This window comes from Geotrypetes seraphini, chromosome 8, assembly GCF_902459505.1.
Source record: "Geotrypetes seraphini chromosome 8, aGeoSer1.1, whole genome shotgun sequence".
Taxonomy (NCBI): domain Eukaryota; kingdom Metazoa; phylum Chordata; class Amphibia; order Gymnophiona; family Dermophiidae; genus Geotrypetes; species Geotrypetes seraphini.
The window spans coordinates 5,050,649-5,075,580 of NC_047091.1; the positions used below are offsets into that span (position 1 = coordinate 5,050,649).

At 43.8% G+C, this 24,932-nt stretch overlaps 1 protein-coding gene across 1 annotated transcript in view; it reads left to right on the forward strand.

The window, feature by feature from the left end:
- The first annotated feature begins 2,175 nt into the window (after nucleotides 1–2,175).
- ARID1A (AT-rich interaction domain 1A) overlaps nucleotides 2,176–24,932 on the forward strand; it is a 126,009-nt gene continuing 103,252 nt past the window's right edge. Inside the window, exon 1 of the mRNA XM_033954811.1 lies at nucleotides 2,176–3,097. Within this exon, the coding sequence (XP_033810702.1) occupies nucleotides 2,261–3,097 (837 nt within the window). The 5' untranslated portion in view covers nucleotides 2,176–2,260. The remainder of the gene's footprint in view (nucleotides 3,098–24,932) is intronic.

Sequence of the window (24,932 nt, forward strand, 5' to 3'; positions counted from 1 at the left end):
TCTATTCAGACTGGCTCTTGTTAACCGCCTGCCTGTTTTCTTGGACCATATTAAAATATTAAACATGGTTTCATTTATGTATGAGGGCAATGTCCAAAAGCCATTTATCTGGGTAAAAGACTGCCCCCATAGTTCTCGAGTTGGGGTGGCTGTCAGGATGTCTGTCTGTCCAAGTTAGATTGTAAGCTCTTCCAAGCAGGGACTGTCTATAAATGTCCACTGTGTTCGCCTTTCAGTGCTATATAAGTGATAAGTTGTAGTGGTCTAAGGGAAGGTATGGAATCGGTAGAATTAAACAAATAGAGATCGTATTTATTAATTGTGCTTAAGTTACAATCCAAACGATTCTTGGTTGTTGGAAGATGGCCACAACTCCAAATGATATCTTTAGGTGGCACACAATTTGTTTCATCTATAAATAAACTTTAGGCTGCAGAAAAACAAACAAACCAAGCCAATACATACCATAAAATGTATAAGATGTGGAAACCTCTTGAAACTTATCTTTCAGGATATTATGATTGTGTTTCTGTTCATTATAAACTGATTATGGGCTCCTTTTATCAAGCTATGCTAGACCAGCCCCCTCTTTTACCAAGGTGCACTGATTGGTGCACGCTAATCGAAATAGCGCACGCTAAATGCTAATGCGTCCATAGACTAACATGCATGTGTTAGCGTTTAGCGTGCACTTTGGTAAAAGAGGGCCTAGGTTTTTAGCGTGAGCCGGTGCGGTAAATGGTTCAATGCTCATAGAATTCCTATGAGCGTCAGAGCACTTACCTCGCCAGCCCGCGCTAAAAACTTCTAACGCAGCTTGATAAAAGGGGGGTATGTTTGTCGTATTTCTTCCCTTCTGACAATAATGTAACTATCCTGCTCCTTTACAAAGCCGTGCTAGCGTTTTCAGCATTGGCCGCGGCAGGAACAGCTCGTACGCTCATAGGAATTCTGAATGGTAACAGCTCCGGCATTCACAGAATTCCTATAAGCGTAAGAGCTGTTACCGTGGCGTTCGGCACTGAAAACGCTAGCGCAGCTTTGTAAAGGAGGGGGTATGTTTTATTTTTTTAGGTTTTAAATAGCTGTCCTTAATAATATTTTGTTATAAAATTTCAATAAAATAGGCATACACTCTGTCTTAAATATAAATACAAAGGCTATAGATAAAACCAAAAGATACCATAACATTGGAAGCCTCTTAAAAACGTATCTTTCATCAATGAGTATTCTGATTGTTTTTGGTTCCTAATAAACTGAATATGATTGTAGTATATCTTTCCTTCTGGCAATGATATCATTATGTTTTATTTATATTTTATATAGTTGTATTTTGTTTGATCCAAATTCCCTCAAACTGAAGGTATAAAGTGCGTCTTTGCTGTTCCGCAACCGGGCTTTAGCTCTCTCTCTGTCTGCGCGAGGAGCCTCCTCCTTGCCGCGCGCTCCAGGGCCGGGATCTCCAGCTCGCCGCTCGCGCTTTTGTGCGAGGGAAGGGGGGGGGGGGTGTGTGTGTGCGCGCGAGCCGAGAGCGCAGTCCGTTCCGTTCTCCAGGTCGGGGATCCGGTCCGGGATTTGCAGGCCGCCGCGGCGCTCGGTAAAATGGCAGTGCTGAGCCTCGTGTCGGAGTGAGCAGAGTCGGTCGCGCGAGCCGCTCCAGTCTCGGCGCTCGGGAGGCCATCGAGGGGGAGGGGAGGGGGCGCCCGATCCGAGCTCCCCCCCCTTGGGCGAGGACCAGCTGGGGCTCTGCGAATCGCCCCCGTCCCGCAACGTTTGGGGGGATTTTTTTTGTTTGTTTGTTTCTTTCCAACTCTCTCTCTCCCCCCCCTCGCCGAAGCGGGAGGGGCGCACCGGCTGGTTTCTTCAGAGACTGTTTTCGGTTTGAATCCCTCGCCCCGCCGATTGCCGGTGCGGGAGAGCGAGCCCTTCCCCCCCCCTCCTCGGCAGCGCGCGCGCGGTAGCCCCGGCTCGGCGGGGCCGGTGGGGAATGAGCCCGGGGAGGCGGACGCGGAGTCCCGAGAAGAAGCAGGAGCGAAGGAGGAGGCGGAGGAAGCAGGAGCAGCGCCGCCGCCGCCGCCGGGAGGCAGCCGCCGCCTGAGCCGGAGCGCGAGCGGTGGGGGGAGCGAGCCAGGCCCGGCCGTCGGGGGAGGGGAGGGCGCCAGGCGGTCGCGGAGCCCCGGGGGGGTGGGGGGAGGCGGCGGCGGCAGGGCCGGCGGGGGGGGGCAGCGCGCGGGCCCGGCCGGCGGAGACGGAGCGGGGCATGATGGCGGCGCAGGTCGCCTCCGCCGTCGCCGCCAGCAGCCTGGGCAACCCGCCGTCGGAGCTGAAGAAAGCGGAGCGGGAGGGCCCGGAGGAGGCGGTGGCGGCGGCGGCGGTGGAGGCCGCCGAGCAGCGCGGGGACGCCAAGGCCGGGCCGGAGGAGGCCAAGGAGCTGCTGCACGACGGCGCCGAGAGCAACGGGGCCGAGCCGGAGCTGAAGAGCCCGCGGCCGCCCGCCAACCCTGAGGCGGCCGACGGGCCGGGGGCGCCCCCCGCCGCCGCCCTGGCGCCTCCCGCCTACGGCTTCGGCCCGGCCCAGCCCCAGCACTACGGCCGGGGCCCTGCTTTCCACCAACATGGCGGACAACAAAGCCCTGGCATGGCAGCGCTGCCGAGCGGCCTGGAGCCGGCGCCCTACCCGGCCGAGCACGGCTTCGCCAACCACGCCTACAACTCGTACCCCCCGTACCCCAACCGCAGCGCCTACCCGCCGCAGGGCTACCCCCGGCCCGCCAAGTACCCGCCGCAGCGCTTCGCCGGCATGGGGGGCCCGGGCACCCCGGCGCCCACCGCCACCCCCACCCTCAACCAGCTGCTCACCACCCCCACCTCGGCCCGGGGCTACCCGGCGTACAGCGCGCCCGACTACGGAGGAGGAGGAGGAGGAGGAGGCGGCGGGGCCCCGGAGCCGGGGCCCCCCAAGAGCGGGGCGGGGGCCGAGCTGGCCGCCCAGTGCTGGGGCCCCGCCACGGCGGCCGCAGGAGGCGCCCAACAAAGGAGCCACCACGCGCCCATGAGCCCCGGCAGCAGCGGGCAGCCCCTGCCCAGGACGCCGCAGGTAAAAGCACTCGGGGCCGCCTCTGCCATTGTGTCTCTCCCTCTTTCTCTAAAATGGCTGCCTCTCTTGCTTTGGCTCTGGGGTGGGGGTTCGGGGTCCCCTTCGGGGCAACTCTACAAGTGGGTCACTTTGGGGGGGGAGGCTGGGGCCGGGGCCATTTTCCTGGCGGCCCCTCGGATGTGCTGCTAAACAGCTCAGTGATCGCTTGGGTTTGGGATTTGAATTATGGAGGTAAAATCCTTCTGTCAAAGCCAGGAGACAGTTGGTCTTAGGTTGACATCCTATCTGTGATCTGATTGGCTCCCCACCTCCTGCTCTTGGCCATTTATAATTGCCTCTGATGTAATGGTACCACAGTCCTGATGAGCTCATAAACTTTTGGCACTGGGGGTTTCTGCATATGGTCCATATGGGACCGGCTGTGACCTTCAGGGGTGGGGGGTTCAGCACTCCTGTATGGAGGAGCAGAGCCACAGACGGGCTGCCCTTGTTGCATTGTGCCTGAAACAAAAGACCAGGCCATGGCGGTGGGATTATGTGCCCCGGCTTTCTCTGTGTAGTGGGGTTTGGTTTTATTTTGCCTTTTTATATTTTGGATAGTATTAAACCCTTCCACTTTGACTAGAGGCTTTTTGCTGCATTTAAAATATGCCATTTTGATCAGCTTCTAGAAAGCCTGTGCTGACAATGCTTTATTAAAAGTGCTTTTTAAGTAGCTAGCCTAGCTTGCCCTTCTTCTTTTAGAAAGATTCTCATTTTATTTTTCTATTGGTTTTTTAATGGATATCTTGGGGTGGACAGGTAGTTGTAATTGTGAGCACTTTAAACACCAGATGAATCAAACTTTTTCCTTTTTCTTTGATTTTTGAAGGTTTTGGCATGGAAACAGATGCTCTTTTACCTCTTCATATTTTGAGGCCCTGATTCAAATACCTTGGTGTCTTTACAACATATTTTTTGTTTTGCTTTTTGGTTCTAAATAGTGGTTCTATGACTTCCATTCAGAATTTGGGGGATAGGAAATTAGTGGTTAGAGCTGAGAGCTACAACCCTGGAAACTCCAGTCGGGTGCTATCTTACTCTTTGACCTTGAAAGTACTTAACTTTATGTTCAGACTTAGGGCTCCTTTTACTAAGATGCGCTAGAGTTTTTAGCGCATGCAGCATTTTAGCATGCGCTAAACCCACGCTACACTGGCGTTAAGGTCTAGCGCGCGCTATTCCGTACGTTAAGGCCCTAACGCATCTTTGTGAAAGGAGCTCTTAGCTTGTAAGCTGCCTGGAGCAGGGTAGGGTCGTATTTACAACATGCTCTACAATAAATTCATGGTATATAAAATATCACTATTCTACATGTTCTTGTTTGGCAGAAGTAGCTTCTGAGCACCAGGCTATTGTAATTGCTCCAAGATATGTTGGCTACTTGATGATGTTTTAGAAATAAATGTCTGTTCCATAAATCATTTACACTAAGCAGTGGTAGCTTGAATTTAACTAATAAACTTGACTGCTGTAACAAGCTCACCTAGCCAAAGGTCTGAAGTGAAACACTTGAATCCATACTCAGGTGTTAACGTAACTGTTTTGTTTTGTTTTTTTTCCCCTTCAGGTTAGTGGGGTCAGAATTTGTTGTCAAATCCTGAGCTAGAGTTTTATACTACAGAGTTGCATTTCCCTTTTACAAGGCTTGTCCTATTCCAGTGCTTCCCAAACTTGGTCCTGGGGACACTGCTTTCACTCCACTGCATGCAAATAAGAACGTAAGAATTTCCGCTGCTGGGTCAGACCGGTGGTCCATCATGCCCAGCAGTCCACTCACGCGGCGGCCCTCTGGTCAAAGACTGGCGCCCTAACTGAGATTAGCCCCACCTGTGTACGTTCTGGTTCAACAGGAACTTGTCTAACTTTGTCTTGAATCCCTGGAGGGTGTTTTCCCCTATAACGTCTTGGGCATATTCATTGTGGATATTCTGAAAATAGGACTGGCTGGGATGCCCCCCCCCTTCTCCCACAGGTTTGGAAAGCATTGTCCTATTCCAGTGCTAGTGACCATTATTGGTTCTGCTCAACTCTGTTGAAATAAATACTACTGGTAAGTGACACGGTGACGGAATTCATCACCATTTCTGTCCCCATAGGAAACCATCCCCATGTCATTCTTTAAGGAGAGAGAAGAATCTGAGTATGAATGGGCACAACCACTGACCCTCAAGCTTTGCATTGAAGAGTGCTGGTGTAGAAGGCTAGAGATAGACATTAAAGAATGACATGGGATGGTTTCCAGCAGTTATCCCCGGGGACAGGAACATTGATGAATTCAGTCACCGTGCCATTCTCTTAAGGAATGTCCTGAAATTCACTTTTAGGAAGGGAGGAGCTTCCTATTAAGAAGTGTTCATTTGTGAACTATTACTGTGGGTATTGCAGCAGTGCTCTGTGTTAAGTAGGAAGTTGGGTCTTGTTTTAAGTTCAGTTTCCACAAGGTAATCAAACCCTTTTTTTGCAGCTTTTTGTATTCTCCTGGGAGCCACAGTTTTGTGGGTTTTTCCCCCCAGTATTTTGAAAGGAGAGGCTGATTCCCTTTGATTGCTCTGGTGTTCTACATCATTAAAATGAGACATTGCTGTTGACCTGAGATTTTGAAATTACTGGGAGCAAATTTGAAGTGATTCTCAAAAGTAGATCTATATGGACGCTTGTGTGGAACATTGTACCCTTGAATTCCCTGGGAAAAGAGAAACATGGCTTTTTAATTATTGTAACCATTTACTATCCAGAGTTTAAGAACAAAAAATAGTAAACATGGTAAAGACATATTCATGAAATATGACATTTTCTTTGGTTCACTGAATTTGTTCACTAGTAGAAGTTAGCAGGCCCTTTCTAGCCACTATTTGTCAGCATACTAGAGTTGAACTGGTATTCCAGATTTCAAAACCAGCTAATATGATAATTCAACATTGATAGGGTGAATACTATCTTTTTATCTTGCCTAAAGAAATGGTGCATTGCTTGTGTTTTTTTTTTTTCTCCAGGATATTCCAAGTAAATGTAGGGCCACTTCCCCCCCCCCCCCCCTTCCCTTGTGTTCTGCTATACAAGGGGCCGCTGAAAAGTCCTCATTCCGATCAACAAAGTTGGGGCAGACTCCATCAAGGGTTGTCCACTTAGTTCAGCGATTTTTCCACTTTTTTCATTCCGAATATTTCCAATAAAACAAAAAAGTGGAAAATCACTGGACTAAGTATATAGCCCTCGATGGAGACTTCCCCAACTTTGTTGGTTGGGCTGAGAACTTTTCAGCGGCCTCTTCGTACAAGATAACATGTTGCTCTTTTCAAGAGAGCTTATGTTCTGCACACACAAAATGATTAATCAGATTTTGAGCAGCACAGAGATATTGCCATACTTGGTGGACAAAGGACATTTCATATTATCAGGTTTGCAGCTCTGAGCTACACTGCTAATCCCATTGGAGAGGATAGGTGATGTTGGAATTTTGGCATGTCTATAATTCTGTACTAAACTGTTCAAAGCAAGGTTTCCTAAATCTGCTTCAATGACCCACAGCCAGTCAGATTTACAGAATATTTGCAATGAGGGCTTTGCATATGCTAGATCGCCAATGTATGCAAATTCTCCTGTATGTCTTTATGAGGTCCTGAAAAGTTAACTGCCTGTAGAGTCATTGGGACAGACTTGGGGAAGCTCTGGCTATAAGGATTATTTTGGAAGCATCAAATGGGTAGTCTAACTCTCTGTTCTGGGAAACCCTGTTGGCTGGCAGCCTGGGGATGTCCTGGGTGTTCCTCTATGCATGAAATTGAAGGTAGTCAAAGCCAGTGGGATTCAGCCAAGTGAAAACCAGCTGGTCTGGCTTCATTAAGGAGACTGTTAGTTACAAGTGCAACAGCAGTGACTAAATTGCATTAGAAAAAAAACTTTTTTGGAGAAGCAGTCTGGGAACATTGTTTTTATATAACTTTGCCAGGTTTGTTGAATATAGTCCGTATAGCAGAGTATTTAGCAACCATAGAGCTTCCTAAGAAGCTGAAGACTACCAGGTTTTGGAAATGAGCATCCTCATTTTTCTGGGATACTTGGTCATATGCTCACAAAGTGGTCCCTTTTAGTATCCTTTTGGTTTGGAAGGCTAGAAATCCTTTCTTTACTTGAAATGGTCATTTGGCTAGTTACTGTTCAACCATGGTCGTTAAATCTTCTATATAATTGCTATAGGTTATCAAGACAGTTTTGTGACTCTTCATTGTCTCCTTGTTCACTAGATTTCTGCCATTTTTTATCTGTTGGTAAGAATAGATTCTGCCTTTGCATGACCTGGTGTAGCTTGCTCTTACTGGGCAGTATGTTTCTGCTAATAGACATTATAAAACTTAATGGAGAGATCAAAATGTCTCATGGATGTAAATTTACAAAAAATGTAATATCTTAGAACTGCATACTTTGATTCTGTGCAGGTTGTATGTGAAAAACTTAGGTAAGTTCTCTGCAAAGAGCAGACTCCTTAAATAATCTTTCTTGTCAAAATTATTTTTCTTTCTTTTTTAATATAAATGTTGGAGAGGCATGTAATTGACTTGCAGTTTGCACAAAAGATAGTGTGAAATACCTAGAAATGTACAAAAACATCAAAAATGCAGATGCTATGCGAAAAGGGCACTTTAGTGAAGTCACTTTGAGGTGGTAAAACTTTTTTATTCATGTGAAGCTGCATTAATGAGCTGCTGTGATACAACTCATTGATGCAAAAGCCCAAATGGGAGCGCAAAACCATAATTTCTAAGCCTGTTTTTAGTTAAAGAAAAATTGCAGTTCAAGAGCTGTGGTTAAGTTTTCCCAAGTTGCCCCCAAAAAACGTGTCCCTTCTTTGCTTAGTGATAGTGACCTAAATTTAAAGGGACTCTGGCCTTCTCACCCTGGGAGGCCTCTACTCCCTGGAAGCTCAATGGGCTGGCAGGCATGGAAGCACTGGGCCCAACATAAGGCGCGGGAGGGGGATTTTGTGTGTCTCTTTCTTTTTTTTTTAACGCCTCCCTTCTCATATTTAAGGCCCGAGGTCCCCTGACTCACCCCAAGAAGCCTGGGGGGCAATGCAAGCAGGACTCTGTAGTTCTTTTATATGCAGGCTAAGAGTAAGTGAGAATTCTGCCTCAATTATTATTCCCCACCCTGGACTTCTTGGCATGACCTGAGGTTTGTGGGAATGGATCTCGGGGGCAGGCTTTGTTTTAGCCTCCCCTTCTACTTTATAGCCTAACATTGCAGCTGGGGAAGGAGGTGTAGAGACATTTGCCCACTGAACCACTAGAGACTAGAGGCCACCACTCCCCACTCTGGCTACTTTTCATGGAAATATAAAAAGTATTAACCTGCAAACACCCTAGGTTGGACAGCTATCTTGACCTATAGTTTAAAAACATCCTGGATAATATGTAGAAATAAAAAGAATCAGTGATACTTTTTTTTTTTTTTTTTTAATTGGACTAACTAGAGCTATTTCTGTTATAGGTGCTGTATTCTTTTTAGTGTTGAACTGAATGCAGAGAAGGGGCAGTACACTTGGAAACAATTAGCTAGCCTTTTTGCTGTGAAAGTGGCTAATTATTCAATGTGTTGGCTAAAATATAAGTTCTGAAATGAATGGGGCATGAAATGCTGTCAAATCTGTTGGCACTGTGTAACCTTGTCTGGCGCCAATGTGCTGCTGCATCATCCTAGAATCTGAAACTGTGCCCTGGCTGCTGTTGGCATTTATCTGAAGGGATTTTCCAGCATTGAAGCTCACTTTTGGCACTTGATTTTTACAAGAACATACTGTCTAGCCTTCATACAGTTCACTGGGAAAGACCTTTGATGCCTCTGGGCCCATCCACTCAGCGTTCTGGCCAAGTATAAGTACCAAAGTGTGTCTACTCAGCTCTTCTTACCAGTAGAGCTAAGCAAGCAATGAGTTTGTCTATTGCCATTTAGATATGAAGCATCTTTCTGTAGATAAGGAATAATTCAATTATGAGAGCCGGACTTGTGTTAAATGTGGGGATTTTCAGGAGAGATCAAAATAGATCAGAGAATTCCACTGATCTTTTGAGGGTGGGTTGTTGGTTTTTTGTTTTTGTTTTGCTTGGTAGGTTTTCTTTTCTATTTTAATTTTAAGAAAATTGAGGTTTCTTGGGCTGACTTGCTTGAGTTTGGATTTTAGATTAAATTGCTTGCCTCTTCTAAATTTCAAACTCAAGCCAAGGTAATATCTGGTACTACAAATAAATGCCTCTTGCACGTGAGAGGTTATAAGTTATAATGTAATTTTGTCTGATAGTGGAGGGTTAAGTAAATTATTCAAGGTCACAAGCAAAACCAGTGTGAGAAGTAGAATTTGACCAATGGCTTCATTGGTTCATAGCTTACTGCTGCCACCTTTTCACTGTGGTTTTGCTAACAACCAGGGGTAGACTTCATATGATCTCATTGGAAACGTTCAATCCTTCCCCCCCCCACCCCCCTTGTGTTCTGGTCCACTCAAGAACAACTTTTTAAAAATCTGTTGGATAGTTTAGCAGCTTTGACAGCTGAATTGGTCTGTGTTCCTTAATGTATGGTCACATGTCTCTCTCCCTTCCTTTCCCCAGTAGGGATTAGGAAACCTAGCAGGGAAATGAGTTGGATTCCCTCCACTTGTTCTTGAAAACTGAATCTATATTCATACTTGTGCTCTGATTTGTGTGTATGTGGTTTACAGCTACTTCTTTATGGCCTGAAGGTTAGAATTTTGCCAGCATGTTGGGGTTAGGATGAGGCCATAGTAGTGATAGCTTATGATTGAATTGGAGCAGAAGGAGGCCAAATGGAGGTGTCGTGTATACACTTAAAGGCAGGATGGGCTCTCTCCCAACTTGGTGACAACTCCCCCCCCCCCTTCCTTCACATAATACTGCAAGGGGCAGTGGCTTGGACATAGGTCAAGGTACCACCTTATGTCAATTTCTCTTGAGTTTCTAGAATGTTACTCATTTAGGATCTTGGATTAAGGGCCTAATTTATGCAAATAATTTTATTCTTAGAGGAAAGAAGTATACAAACATTAGCTTTGCTTATAGAAGAAATTTGTTTAACTTGTTTTGAAACTAAAAAGTGGAAAAATGTAAATCTTAATTGAACAAAAAAGGTGTTTAAACCTAGCAAGCAAAGATAGTAAATTGACCTACTGTAATCCCTACACCACCTCCCTCCAGATTCAAGGTTCTGGATAAAGAATTGTACTTAGTTGGCACAGATTTGGTTGGTCAGATTGCTTCAGAGCAAAGCTGGCTGAGGCAGTGCTGTACATTGCTGTGTAGGAGACCTGGGTTTGCTTTCCAGGGCAGATGGGAGGTGGGAGATATTGCAGAGGAAGGATTCATCGCAGTTGCATGGTGTCGGTGCCTAAAGGCTAAATTTGAGACCCATGGAGAAAGCTGCAGCTTGTGGCCCCTGGCCAAGGACCTTTTTTGAGAGGTAGTCTGAAAATAGGTACATTAGTGATTTTTTTTCCCCTCTAAGAAGACTCATGGTGCTGTATTCTGGATGATTTGGAAGCCTTAAGAAAAAGCAGATGGTACTTTAGGGGCCAAATGTCTCACCACTTCCCTAAACCCAACATTAATTTTGGTACCAGCTTTCATCGGTTAGCATTGTAACTTTTTCCCCTATTGTACCCCTGATTTGGATGTTGGCCCACTTTCTTGTCCAGTATTTATTTAGCTTTATTTATATCCCGTCATACCTTTTCAGTTTAAGACGGTATACAACAAGAGATGCTGTAAGGACAGTGAGGTTACATCAGATCAGAAAGAATTGGGCAGGAGTGGGAGACAGTTGAGTGACTGGGGTGAAGAGCGGGACTGAAGGATCAGATAAATTTGCCAAATAAATGGGTTTTTAGTGATTTTCTAAATGAATGGTATGTGGGTGCATTCAGGAGTAGGTTGCTCAAGGTGTTGCTCCGAGTCCCTGCTTGAAAGGAGTGTCCTTGTTGAGGAATCTTTTGAATTTGTATCCTTTGGGAGGAGGAAATGTGAACAGTAAAGTACTGCAGTGAGACTAATGTTGACTGTTGTCATGTTGTACCCATCCTACACCCACCTTTCTAGTCTGGGCTACTTCAGAACGTTATATTGTAAGTACAACTTCAAGACCAAGCAAGTAGTTGTAGTAATAGTGGCAGTGCATATGCTGATAGGATTAAGAAGGTGCCTTGGTGAGACAGTGATTTGAGATGGACTCTACAAGTGGTCGTATCCCTTTTTTCCTGTCAATAAACTTTGCAAGATCAGAAGTTGATATTTTGCAGTTACCAAAAGAGGAACATGTGAATTGAGGACACTTGTGCTATTTTGCAGTTGGCTATCAAACATCACATTGTGTTTGTTTTTGGGGAGGGGGTTTCCCTCATCTTTTAATCCCTTAAAGTGCTTGTCCAGTAACCCCAAAACCAACCCTTAAGAAAAAGACTTCAGCTAGGGAAAATGCTTGAAGTACCTGTATGTAAACTGCTTTGAATGCGATTGTAAAAACAAGTCCATATTGCTCCAATTTTAACCCTGACCGCCTACGCAATAACAGCTCAGAGAAGGCTGTTGGGGTAAGAACCAATCGTATTGAGGAGAGTTTCATCCCAAAATGGTATGTGATACTTTTATAGTCTTCATGGAGTATTTTGAGCACTGCGTATCTGCAGAGGGAGCATGGCCAATAAGGTTGAATTTCTGACTTAACGCTGTTCTAAGGAGTTTAGAATTCATGGTCAACTGTTCAGATTTTTGTCTTTAACGAATTCCTTTTCATAGAAGCTTCAAAGAAATAATTGAAGCTGGATTTAATTACCGGTATGTGCAGGACTTCATGCCTTCCAAGGCTGTTCTCCACTTTTGTCTGGCCTCCAATGAACCCTAGACCTCTTACCTGACAATATCCTAGAGAAAAGCTCAGCCTAATGTTTTGTGTGGACTTAAACTAGCTGATTCATGCTGTGATGAGTCTGTGACTCATCTGTAATGATGCAATGGTGATTTCACTGGCTGAACTGGGCTTTAGGGGAAAGCTGGGAATAACATTTTGTTGCTGATGTGTATTCTACTTTTAAGAAGGTGCGTAAAGTAATAGGGTGGTAAGGCAGAGTGGATACTTTGTTGGGCAAGATGCGACCAGCAGTTCTTAATGAGACTTAAACGCATGTGCTTTAGACACTGGTGTAAGAGGTGGGTCGGTATTGATTTAACAGAACTTTCTTGTTGGATCTAAGGAGCAGAAAACCCAGAGTTATGAGTTTTGGGAATTGAAGTCCTGGACACATGAGCACTCTCCCTAGGGTTTAAACCACCACCAAGAGCCTTAGAAGAGACCAGGAGGATTTTAGCTGATGCCAAATACTAAAATCATCCATGCAATGGCTGGATGTTTCAATGAACAAGTCCTGTTAGCATGATGTCCTCGGACCTCTCTCGTATCTTAAGAGGATGTTAACGAATAAAGGAAAACCTTGTGCCTATACCGAACTTAGGTATTTAACTGGAAATTTGTGTTAGAAACTTCTTGTAAATGCCTAGGGGGAGGGGAGAGCACTGTGTAAAATAATTGCTTAGAGAGTCATTGATTTAACAAAAAACAACCCCAAACCTAATATTCTACATTGTTTAATTAAAATGTGTTGTGGTTTCAGTTAATATTTACCAAATCTTTGTATATCTAGCATACTTTATTTCCAGGGCTGTGTAGTCGGTCGAGCAATTTTAGGTGGTCTTGAGTAGCAACTCCAGCTTCAAGTAAAAAAAAAAAAAAAACCCCAAAAAAAGTACATCTTTTTATACTGATAAATATAAGTTTATATTTAGCAGTTCTTTAGGTACAAAATAATAATTAAAAAATAACCCCAAACCCTTAAAGCCTACTATCAGTGGGCATCAGAGCTAGAGTTGGAATTGAAGTTTGTGTATCAATTCCATGGCTGCGCTTATTTCAGTTTTTGGCTCCGTATCATGCTGGAATCTATATCCTTGTGTGTGTGAGAACACAAACGATTTGCCGCATGCATTAGTAGGAAAGAGTGAGTAACAGTGATGCAACCGGAAATTCAAGTTTCTTTTCCTGATCTCTCACAAGTACTGAGTCCTCAGAGCCAGAATATCATGTGGGTTACTCCTAGGGCCACAGAAATTGACCTTCCTTCCATAACCCGAGTCCTCGGAGCCTGAATATTAATGTTGTAAGCATTTTATTTTGAAGCTGAAGTCGGTACTCCTTTTTTTATTTCCTGCTGCTTCTACCCAACATTTATTTTATTTATTTCGATTTCTATCCCGTTCTCCCAGAAGCTCAGAACGGGTTACAGGTAGACATTCAACAATCGTTTGAAAACAGACTAGTCATGACAACAAATAGGTTACAGTTGACAATAACGGAGCTTATTCTAGAGACCAGACTGGTCATAGCGAAGAGTACTAGGTGAAGTATATTGAGGAGACAGTTTTTAATGGCCCGATTGGTGGAGGACGAAGGTCTTTACTGCTCTGCGGAAGGTCATTAGTGAGTCTAGTGACCTGATCTGTGTGGGTAGTCGGTTCCATAGCTGAGGTAGGAAATGGCTGAAGGATTTTTTGTTTCTGACTCTGCCTCCAACAGCCCTAAGTCAGTCATCGCTTGGGAAAACCAGTGATTTTTATTTAAGACCATCACTGAGGATAGTCCTGGTTGGTTCTAGTCTGTTTAATCTGTTATATGCTGTCATGTGCCCCTAACTGGGTCTACATGGGCATGGCAGAGGAGCAACTTAAAGGTGGTCAGTGGCTAGGTAAGTTTTGAAATAAAATATCAAAGTGGTTTACAAATAAAGGATTAACCTGATACAGTACTGAAATATACAGATTTGATCACACTGTAGAGCAGTGGTCTCAAACTTGCGGCCCGGGGGCCACATGCGGCCCACCAGGCACTATTTTGAGACCCTTGGTATGTTTATCTTAATCACAAAAGTAAAATGAAAGTTTCTTGATCATCTGTCTCTTTAGCTATAAATGACAATATTATTATTAAGACTTAGCCAAAAGGAAAGATTTAGAAACTATAAAGAGTTTTACCACATGCAAAATTGTCATTTCTTTAATAAGACATTAACTATTTTTTCCGAGGCCCTTCAAGTACCTACAAATCCAAAATGTGGCCCTGCAAAGGGTTTGAGTTTGAGACCACTGCTGTAGAGCATATGATAGATATGATAAATGACACCATACTAATGTATTCATCTAACCCAGTCAAGACAATTCTCTCTTGCAAACCTTAATAGCCAACATATTAGAACCTTCATACGGCATGGCTATGATGCTTGCCTCTTTGACACTTGTTAGGCAGCTGAGGGGCAGGTGTATTTGAGATGTAGACAAGACCATATGGCTAGGCTAAACTGAGAGATTGGCCTAAGTTACAGGGTCTACAGTAAGCTAGTGAGTAGATACTATAGTGCCACATGTATTTAATGGCTTAGGAGACGAGCCAGGCTTATAGAGGAAGTCTTGAGTGAGACCCATAGGTGGCTTTTCCATCATGTGTTTACTTTGATGAAGATACAGAGTGTGATGCATAAAGGGGTGTAGAGGGTAACTTATTTTTTTGTCTGAGAACTTTGAAAATCAGTTTAATTTGGTCCTGTAAGTTAACGGTAGCCAGTGCAGTTGTTGCAGGAAGGAGGATGTATGACTGCGCTGCAGCATCTGGAATTGATTAGAACTGGTTAAAATTATTTTAGGTTTGACAAATGTAAATGGAAGCTCTTGGTAGTGGGGGTGGATTTTGCCTTGTATTTTCCAACTTCCTTACGGACACTTAAAAATTCCTATTCAACTATAACAATTTTAATTAATGTTTCAACTGGCTTCTTTCATTGGCATGGGCCAAGCATATCTCCCCCCCCCCAAATCTCTGTAGTATAAAGTCAGAATGCAGATAGACTTGTGTAAGATTAATAAACTGGAGGCAACTGCTCATGGCCTCCATTTAAGAAATCTGCACTTTTTAACCCTGAAATATGCAAGGTGAAGTACAATTAATAGGTACTGTAAATAGCAATCATAGTCCCTCTTTTACTAAGCCACGGTAGAGGTTTCTACTGTGACCTGGAGCACTAAATTCTGGGCCATGGTAGGAACCACTACCATTCCTTAGTAAAAGGAGGGGTGGACAGTTACGGTGTATAATATAATTTGTAGGCTGGTTACCCTGTCCTATGCAACAATAATATCACAAGTAAAAATACTCTACTCCTTAACCCGGTGGTCCCCAAACCTTGTCCTGAGGCATCCCATCCAGTCAGGTTTTCAGGATATCTTTAATGAATATTCTTATGGGGTTTGCATGTGCTGCCTTCCATGAATATTTATTGTAGATACCCTGAAAACCTGACTGGATGGGATGCCTCTAGAACAGTGGTTCTCAACCCTGTCCTGGGGACCCCCCCCAGCCAGTCAGGTTTTCAAGATATCCCTAACGAATATGCATGAGAAAGATTTGCATATAATGGAAGTGACAGGTATGTAAATCTCTCTCATGTATATTCATTAGGGATATCTTGAAAACCCGACTGGCTGGGGGGTCCCCAGGACAGGGTTGAGAACCACTGCTCTAGGACTAGGTTTGAGGACCATTGCCTTATCCCTATGCTGTACACTTTTTTGGGGGGGGGGAATAGTTAGCATTTCTTTAAACACTAGCTGCTGCCAGCTAAATTAGCCCTGAATCTTCATCACTAGCCCCTATCAGCTGAGTATTGGCAATACTATCTAGGTATCAAGGTTTGGAGCACAGGTGTCAAAGTCGGTCATCGAGGGCCAGAATCCAGTTGGGTTTTCAGGATTTCCCCAATGAATCTGCATGAGATCTATTTGCATGCACTGCTTTCAATGCAAATTCATTGGGGAAATCCAGAAAACCCGACTGGATTCCGGCCCTCGAGGAGGGACTTTGACATAACTGCTGGGAGTTACTTGAGCTCTGTAATATTTAGTGGTGGTACTTAGGGTATCCTTTTTGCTGTCCTAAGTTATGGGAGAGTTTTATCTTATCTTGGTCTTGCCAGTGTCTGAGTAATTATTAAACAGTGATTGAATTTTGTGTTGCCTGAAGTTTAGAGGAAATCATGCTAATGTAGTTAACAGCTCCTGTTAGCTGTTCATAGCCCAAAGCTTACACTGTAGCCTAAATGATTAAAAGGCTTAGAAGATGAAATCTCAAAAACCTACATGTCTGGCTGGATCATAGTGTACTGATCCGGCATTGTGGCTCACAGTTGTTACTTCTAAGCTGCAAGTCGGTCCATGGACCAATGGTAGCCCCCTTCAATTCCAAGTATGGTCCCTTTCCCATGATGATTCTTCTTGCCTCCTGCGGCTTGCTGTGACACTACACTCATATCAGTTCTGTATTCTGCCGTAATTAGTCATATCTGTAAGACTGAGCTGTATGTTGTCCATACTCCTTCCCTGCTCGATCTTAAGAATGCAGGAAATTGGGAACTGAGCAGCTGATCATCATATGGTGCCAGACCACCTGTTCAGAGGTGGCATTTGTCATCAAGTCTGAGGAACATGGATAGAGAACGTGTGGGGAGAGCTGGCCTTAAAGAAATGTGTATTGAGACAATGTTTTAGTTTCACAGATTACTCTGAATGCACCTGAGCAGCAGGCCAGTCCTATTGGAAAGAGAATCCTACAGGACAGTTGTGTCACTAGAAGAGGATGTCCTTCCGTGACCTCTTCTCGCTTAAGTCTGCTTTTTGTTTGGTCTGGTGGTATTTTGCCAACATGACCCTTGCTGGAAAAATAGTAAAAATGAATGTCATCCATTCTGCCCAACTCTTACCTTTCTGTGTAGACTAGGGAATGACATGGGGACAGGGACAAGCATTGTCCCTGTATCATTCTCTTAAAAACGTCGGACTAGTATCAATATATAAAAACTTAACCCATCTTGAGACAAGTGGCAACTGAATTCATTGCTTAAAAAAAGTGCAGAAGCTGCTTTTTGGGTTTCAATGAACTATTGTTAAATGACATTATTTGTGTCTTGTCTGCTATCTGTAGCATCTTTCCATCATGTGTCCAGCTGCTCGAGCATCTTACTGCAACAGATTCATCCATCGTTGTTGGATCAAGGAATGTTTCTAACATTTAATAGACACATTTTCCTGTTCATCAACTACACCAGGGGTGCTCACACTTTTTTGGCTTGTGAGCTACTTTTAAATGACCAAGTCAAAATGGTCTACCAACAATAAAATAAAAAAAACAACACCACCTCACAAAGTACACTGTATTCAGAGTAAATGATAATTATCATTTACATTTGGGGTTTATTTTCAAAGAGGTCAAGGCAGATGACTTTAAAATATGCAATGTCACCTCAGTAACAACTATACAAAAATAGACAAATATATCCCCTTCCCATTTACTAAACCGCAATAGCGATTTTTAGCACAGGGAGCTGTGCTGAATGTTCCGTGCTTCTCCCGACGCTCATAGGGTCATAAGAACATAAGAATTGCCATCTCCGGATCAGACCCTGGGTCCATCAAGTCCGGTGATCCGCACATGCGGAGGCCCCGCCAGCTGTACCCTGGCATAGTTTTAGTCCCCATATCACTGTATGCTTCTCAAGGGAGATGTGCATCTAATTTACCCTTAAATCCTAGAACGGTAGATTCTCAATTACTTGCTCTGGGAGAGCATTCCAGGTGTTCCTCATTCGCTGCGTGAAACAGAACTTCCTGATATTCGTCCTGGACCTGGACCTGGACCTGTCCCCCTTCAGCTTCAGTTTATGTCCTCTTGTCCGTGTCACATTGGACATTGTAAATAACTGCTTTCCCTGCTCCATTTTGTGGAATCCTTTCAGTATTTTGAAAGTCTCAATCGGATCCCCTCGTAGTCTCTTCTTCTCAACGGAGAACAACCCCAGTCTCCCAAGTCATTCCTCGTAGTCCAGGTTCTCCATACCTTTCACCAGCTTCGTTGCTCGTCTCTGCACCCTCTCTAGCAGTTTTATATCCTTCTTTAGGTATGAAGACCAATGCTGGATGCAGTATTCCAGGTGCGGTCTGACAATGGCTCTTTAGAGTGGTATTATTTCTTCCTCTGATCTACTCATAATTCCCTTCTTTATCATGCCTAGCATTCTATTTGCTTTCTTTGCTGCCGCCGCCGCCACACATTGCGCCGACGGTTTCAGGGTCCTATCTATCAGTACACCCAGGTCCTTTTCCTGTTAGGTCTTTCCCAGAGTTACACCTGACATACTATACTTGTGATCTTTATTTTCTCTGTCTAAATGCATCACTTTGCATTTTTCCACATTAAAATTCATCTGCCATTTATCTGCCCACTTCTCCAATTGATTCAAGTTGCTCTGGAGTTCCTCGCTGTCCTTCTGCGATCTGATTGCCCGGCATAGCTTTGTGTCATCTGCAAATTTGATGATTTCACTGGATGTTCCTTCTTCCATGTCATTTATGAAAATATTAAATAAGATGGGTCCAAGTACCGAGCTAGTCACTTTTTCCCATTCTGAGAACTTCCCATTTATGCCCACTCTCTGTTCTATAGCCATTTGCCTATCCATCTTAGTATATCTCCCTCTATTCCATGGCCTTGTAATTTCCTGAGAAGTCTTACATGTGGAACCTTGTCGAACGCTTTCTGAAAGTCCAAGTATACAATATCCACTGGTTCTCCACTATCAATTTGTCTGTTCACTGTCTCAAAAAATTGAAGTAGGTTTGTCAAACATGATTTCCCTTTCCTGAGCCCATGTTGACTGTCTCTCATCAGGTTGTGTGTGTCTAGCTGCTGGACTATGCTATCTTTGATCAGCGCCTCAACCATCTTTCCAGGGACAGACATGAGACTCGCAGGTCTATAGTTGCCTGGCACTCCTCTCGATCCTTTTTTAAATATCGGCGTGACGTTCGCTATCTTCCAGTCGTCCGGTATCTGTCCTATTTTGATTGACAGGTTGGCAAGTTTTTGCAATAGTTCTCCAATTTCAAATTTCAGTTCTTTTTAGGACTCTCGGATGAATTCCGTCCGGTCCAGGAGATTATCACTTTTAAGTTTGTCAATCTGGTGGTAAATCTGGTCCAAGTCCACTTCTACTGTGGTGAGGCTTTCCTGTACGTCTCCCTTGAACACTTTCACTGTGTCAGGTATTGCTGCGGTGTCTTCCTTTGTAAAGACAGACGCAAAGAAGGAATTCAGTCTGTCTGCAATTTGTTTGTCATCCTTGACGCACTCTTTTCCTCCCAGGTCGTCCAGCGGTCCCACCGCCTCCCGTGCGGGCTTTTTCCCTTTTACATATCTAAAAAAGGGCTTGAAATTTTTAGCCTCTTGCGCTATTTTCTCCTCGTAGACCTTTTTGGCAACCCTCACTGCCTTGTGACATTTTTTTCTGATCATCTCTGGTTGTTTCCACGTCTTAAAGGAGTCCTTCTTTTCATTTATGGCTTCCTTCACCTCTTTGGTAAGCCACGCTGGCTCTCTTTTGCCTTTGGTTTTATTTACTTTGGACATCCGCGGAATGTAGAGGCTTTGTGCTTCCTTGATGGTATTTTTCAGTAGGGACCATGCCTGTTCCACATGACTTTGCCCATCTTTTTCTTGATCCGTTTTTTCACCATGGCTCTCATGCTATCGTATCTTCCCTTTTTAAAGTTTAAAGTCGTGGTTGAGGTTTTGGTAACTTTCCCTTTCCCGATATCGTTTGAAGTTGATCATGTTGTGATCGCTCATCCCCAGCGGGACCGTGACTTCTACTTCCTTTGCCGGACCCATAATGCCATTTAGGACCAAGGTCCCTGTGCTAAAAACCGCTCTGGCGGTTTACTAAAAGGGAGCCATAGTGCAAAATATAGACAGCAGATATAAATTCGGACACATTTTTGATCGCTAAATTTTAAAATAAAATCATTTTTCCTACCTTTTGCTGTCTGGTGATTTTATTGAGTCTCTGGTTGCACTCCTTCTGGCTGTAAATCCAGTATTTCTTTCTTTCTGCCTCCTGCATGCTTCCTCTCCTCCAGACCTCATTCCATTCCCCAACCAACATTCTCTCTGTCCCTCCATGAGTCCATTTTCTTTCTCTATCCTTGCCCTCCCCAAGCCACCACCGCAGATTTCTCCTTGCTTCCTAGATGCAAGGCCAGGCACGTACAAGCGCTGAGCCCACAAGCCTGGCCTTCCCCCCCCCCCCCCACCCCTCGACGTCAGTTCTGCAGGAAGTGATTGGCTGGCCCAGAACTTCCTCTCCGATGTCAAAATCGACGTCTTGGGTGGGGGGGGGGGGGGCTGTGCTCCTGGGGCTTGTACGCACCTGGCCTGGCATCGGGGAAGCAGGGAGAACAGAAAGCAAAGGCAACACAAGTCAGCGATCGACTCGTGTTGCCTTTGATCTACTGGTCGATCGTGATCGACCTTTTGGGCACCCTTGTTCTACACAGTTTAGGTTCTCTTTTACACCCATCTCTGAAAGACAAGTCTTTCCAGATGTAAAAACACAGGCAACTGAATCTTTGGGAAGGTTGTACCAAAATCAAATAGAAATGGAAAGCTCCATTTTGTGATTTTATAAATGGTTGTACAGAATATTGTCCCTTTTTATACTTTTAATAAATATAAATATAAAATCATGAGGCTTGTACAAATGAGGGGATGGAGACAGAGCCTATGGGGACAAACTTTGTCCCCCATGTCATTCTCGAGTGTAGACTACACTTCTAAACATAGCCCCTGTCTCAGCCCCCAAATATTGTCACGCTCCCCTCCCCCCTCACTGCCTTCCATACGAAGGGTAGAGCACTGAGCCTTGTTAATTTCTGGCTTCCGGCATGGACGCAGCAGCCTACCTTCTTTGTGACGGCTGACATTTTGCTTCGAGTCTGTCCCCTTTCTAGATAGCACTCCTCTGTTTATGCCATGTGTTTGATTTCTGTCAGTTTTTGTCCACGCTACCTCTTGCAGGAGGGTATTCCAGACATCGACCATCCTCTCTGTGAAAAAGTACTTCCAGATGTTAATTCTAAGTCTACTCCCTTTAACCTCCAGTTCCATTGTTACTTGTCTTTGCTAACCTGACAATAAATAGCATTGCAAGGGTCATTTCCTTTGTGACATATACTTAAAAGCTAGGCAAGGGTTACTAGAATCTTTCTAGCCACATCAGCACATAACAGGTGTTTGTTTATGAAAAACTTTATATACTGCATAACAGCCAAAAAGGATCCAATCTATATTTCATATCCATTAAGAAAAGAACTCCATTCAAAAATAGAAAAGGAAAGAATGAAAAGCAAGAATTTTTATTTATTTTTTTCATTCATAAAATTCTATAACAATCAAAACATCAATAGTATAATCGCTTTTGATTTAATAAATAAACCTACATTGAATAACTAAATATCTCCTTGATAAGAGAATTTTATGCAGACAAATAAAAATGAGGACATTAAAACTTTGTTTCTTGATCCATAATAAAGAAGGGGATATTCTATATCTAGCAGCCATAAAGGTAGTTGCAGTAATATGGTTGGGATTTTTTCAACAGATGTGTGCAGAAACACTTGGTCCTGTCTACCCGAATAATTTATCCCCTACTAATCTCGGCGCATAAATGAATATACTAGAGTCTGAACTGTTGGGCTAGAACTTAGCAACATCTTTCGTCAACTAGGAGGACATCAATACACCCCAAGTCCATATCGACCAGGTCACCGATTTCTCCACTATTGCCTTTCTGCCTCCGCTTTCCTCCCTGTGTTTGTCATATTTCCACCAGTAGATTACTATCAATATATTCCTGCCCAACCACTTTCCTCTACCATCCCAAAGGTAAAAGTTTTCCCCCTCCTCATGGTGGTCTCCTGGTGCTGCAGCACTTATAGGCCCTACATGCTGATGTTAACTCGTATCTCCTCCTTGCCCCACTGGCTCAGGTTTTTTGCCCTCTTAGCTGTGACAACCTTTTGCACATCCTGAGCAAAAAGGAAAAAACAGAACTTTCCTGCTTACTCTTGTGCAGATGGGCGAAACCACTTAAGAAGTAGTGGTCAATTACCATGCCATGTAAGTTAATTGATTTGATTTAAGTTAGGGGTTGCTAAACAGCCTCAATTGTGGTGCCTAACTAGGGCACCATTTATAGAATTGGGCCCTTAGTACCTTTGTTATGATAATACGTGTATTCATGTGGAGATCTGCCATTCTGCCCCTCGAAGGTGAAAACTCACAGTAGAACCATAAGTAGGATCCGAGATTTGTGTAATTATACATAGCCACTGGAGAAACTCTTTCTGCCCTCATCCCAGACCGCAGAGAACATCCAAAATTGATGCTAGAAAACTGTTTGGTTTTTTTAATGGGTAGCAGAGTTGGCTTTATAGAGTAAGGCCAAAAAAGACCAACCAAACAACCCTCTGGAGTTTTTTTAGCTATTTCCTTAGCAACTGCTTTAAATTTCAGTTAAATTTTCCATACTTAATTTAGTCATCATACTTATGTACTGCTATTAAACATTACCCCTCCCCCCCCATTTACAAAACTAGCGTTTTTTAGCGCTGACCGTGGCGGTAACAGCTCTGCCACTCATAGAATTGGTGCTAAAAACCACACTACAATTTTGTAAAGGGGGGGGGGCGGTTAATTTCAAAATTAATATCAATTAAATCCAGTTAGCTTAAGCTACGTTGATATTACTGACACTCTAGTGTTACTACCTAGTGATTTTTGAACATTTAATGTTTGCTCTAAAACACAATAAAATCACATCATTCAAATAATACAAATAACAGTATATCAAAATTTTGTGCTGTGAATGCTCCATGTCCACTCCTAGCTTTAACATAAACCTTCAGTCGCTTGATCTGAAACCTTTTTCACGCTCTCTGGATTCTCATTTTTGTGCTACTGACTCCTTGCCCATGACTGCCCTTCTGGTGTGAAAATTTCTTTAAAAATTGTGGTATGCAAGATACTGTATTGGATTGATATCTCTTCTCTTTATATCTTCTACCTCTCATTCTAAGAATGTAACTTCCAAAACTTGATCTAAATCTTTTTATAAACTGCCTAGATTCCTTGCAGAAGATTGGGCATGTAAGAAATTGTCATATTAAATACAGATTATTCAAAATGATTTACAAAAGAGATGTGGTAGGAAGTCCCAAGTTTCAAATGTGACACAGCCCATTCAATTCCTATGGGCTGCAATGCATTTGCCATGTCGGTCCTTCTCTGCCATGGCTTTGTAAAAGGGGCCCTCTGTTACTGTGACATCAACAGTAAGCTGGTACCCCCCTTTTTTTTTTTTTACTTCAAGTAATAGTAGTTTTAGAGACTTTTTAGCAAGAAAAATACACTGTAACTTTGCTTTGTTTACAGATAATCTCATTCCACTTGGCACATAAACATAGATAGTAACGAACAAAACTGTAAAATTTCAGAATGAAATTCCAAATTGTTGCTAAGAAAAAAACCTCTGGGGGGGTGTGGTTGGTTTTTTGGTGTTTTTTTGGCCTCTCTGTAGATGCACAAGTATTTTCTAATTTGCAAATAAGGTTGGACTTAGTATTTGAATTATTCAACGTACATAGTACAGGTGATAATTTAAGACCTTTTATATTGGCTAGTAGCTGTTGGGATGTTGACTTCATGCAGGGAGATAAGATGCAGAGCCATCGTAGGCATCTTACTTCGTGCGTGCTGGGATTTGTTCCTCTGCTTTCATTTTTCCAAATGATCTCATATGAGAGATGAGCTGTCTGCTGAATAAGCTTTTCTGTAAAGCAAACATGGTCGGCAGAACTTTTTCAGTGGTAGTGGTCTCTTTCTACTTGGCACTAGACTAGAACTTGGGACAAGCTACACGAAAATTCAATGGATACTTGCAGACATTACATTTAAATGTTAGTAGGGATTCTATCAGAAGATTGAATTAAGATCTAGTTCAGGGGTGTCCAACCTGCGGCCCTGTGAAGTATTTTGTGCGGCCCCGGTCGAGGGCGATGCTGTGTTTTCCTCTGCTGCCTTGTGTGTTTACCGTCTTGCTGGCTCCCTCCTCTGTCTTGCTGCAGCGTTTGCGCATTTGTGTGGCTCCAGAAACATTTTTTTTCGGTCAGTGCGGCCCAGGGAAGCCAAAAGGTTGGACACCCCTGACTAGTTTAATAGAAACGCTTAATTCACCTTGCAGCTGCTAAAGGTATTGAGTAGAGAATGACACGGGGCCAAATTTTTTTCCTGTCCCTGTATTAACTCAATTTCCCTGTCCTGTCCCTGCAAGTTTTGTTGCTGTCCGTTCCCTGCCCCATTCCTGTAAGCTCTGCCTTAACCGCACAAGCCTTGAACACTTATGATTTTAAAGTGTTTTGAGGCTTGTGCGGATGAGGACAGAGCTTGTAGGAATGGCGCAGGAAAAGAACTCTCTGGGATGGAACAGGAAAATGAGTTCCTGCGGGGATAGGGAAAAATTTGTCCCCGTGTCATTTTCTAGTATTTAAGTCTATTTCCAGAGCATCACACCTTTTCTGGTCTGTTGACCCCACATTATTCATAGACCTGTACTGGCATCAGTGTATTACCTTGGGTGTGACTGTGATGTCATAAAATCAGCCCATGGGGTTACCGTACATAGAAAAATAGGGGATGTTTGGAGGAGACAGTATCACTGTGATGGCAGTTAAAAGCCAAATGGCCTATTCAGTCTGTCCATCTACTATCTCCTCCTCTCCCTAAGAGATCCCATGTGCCTGAC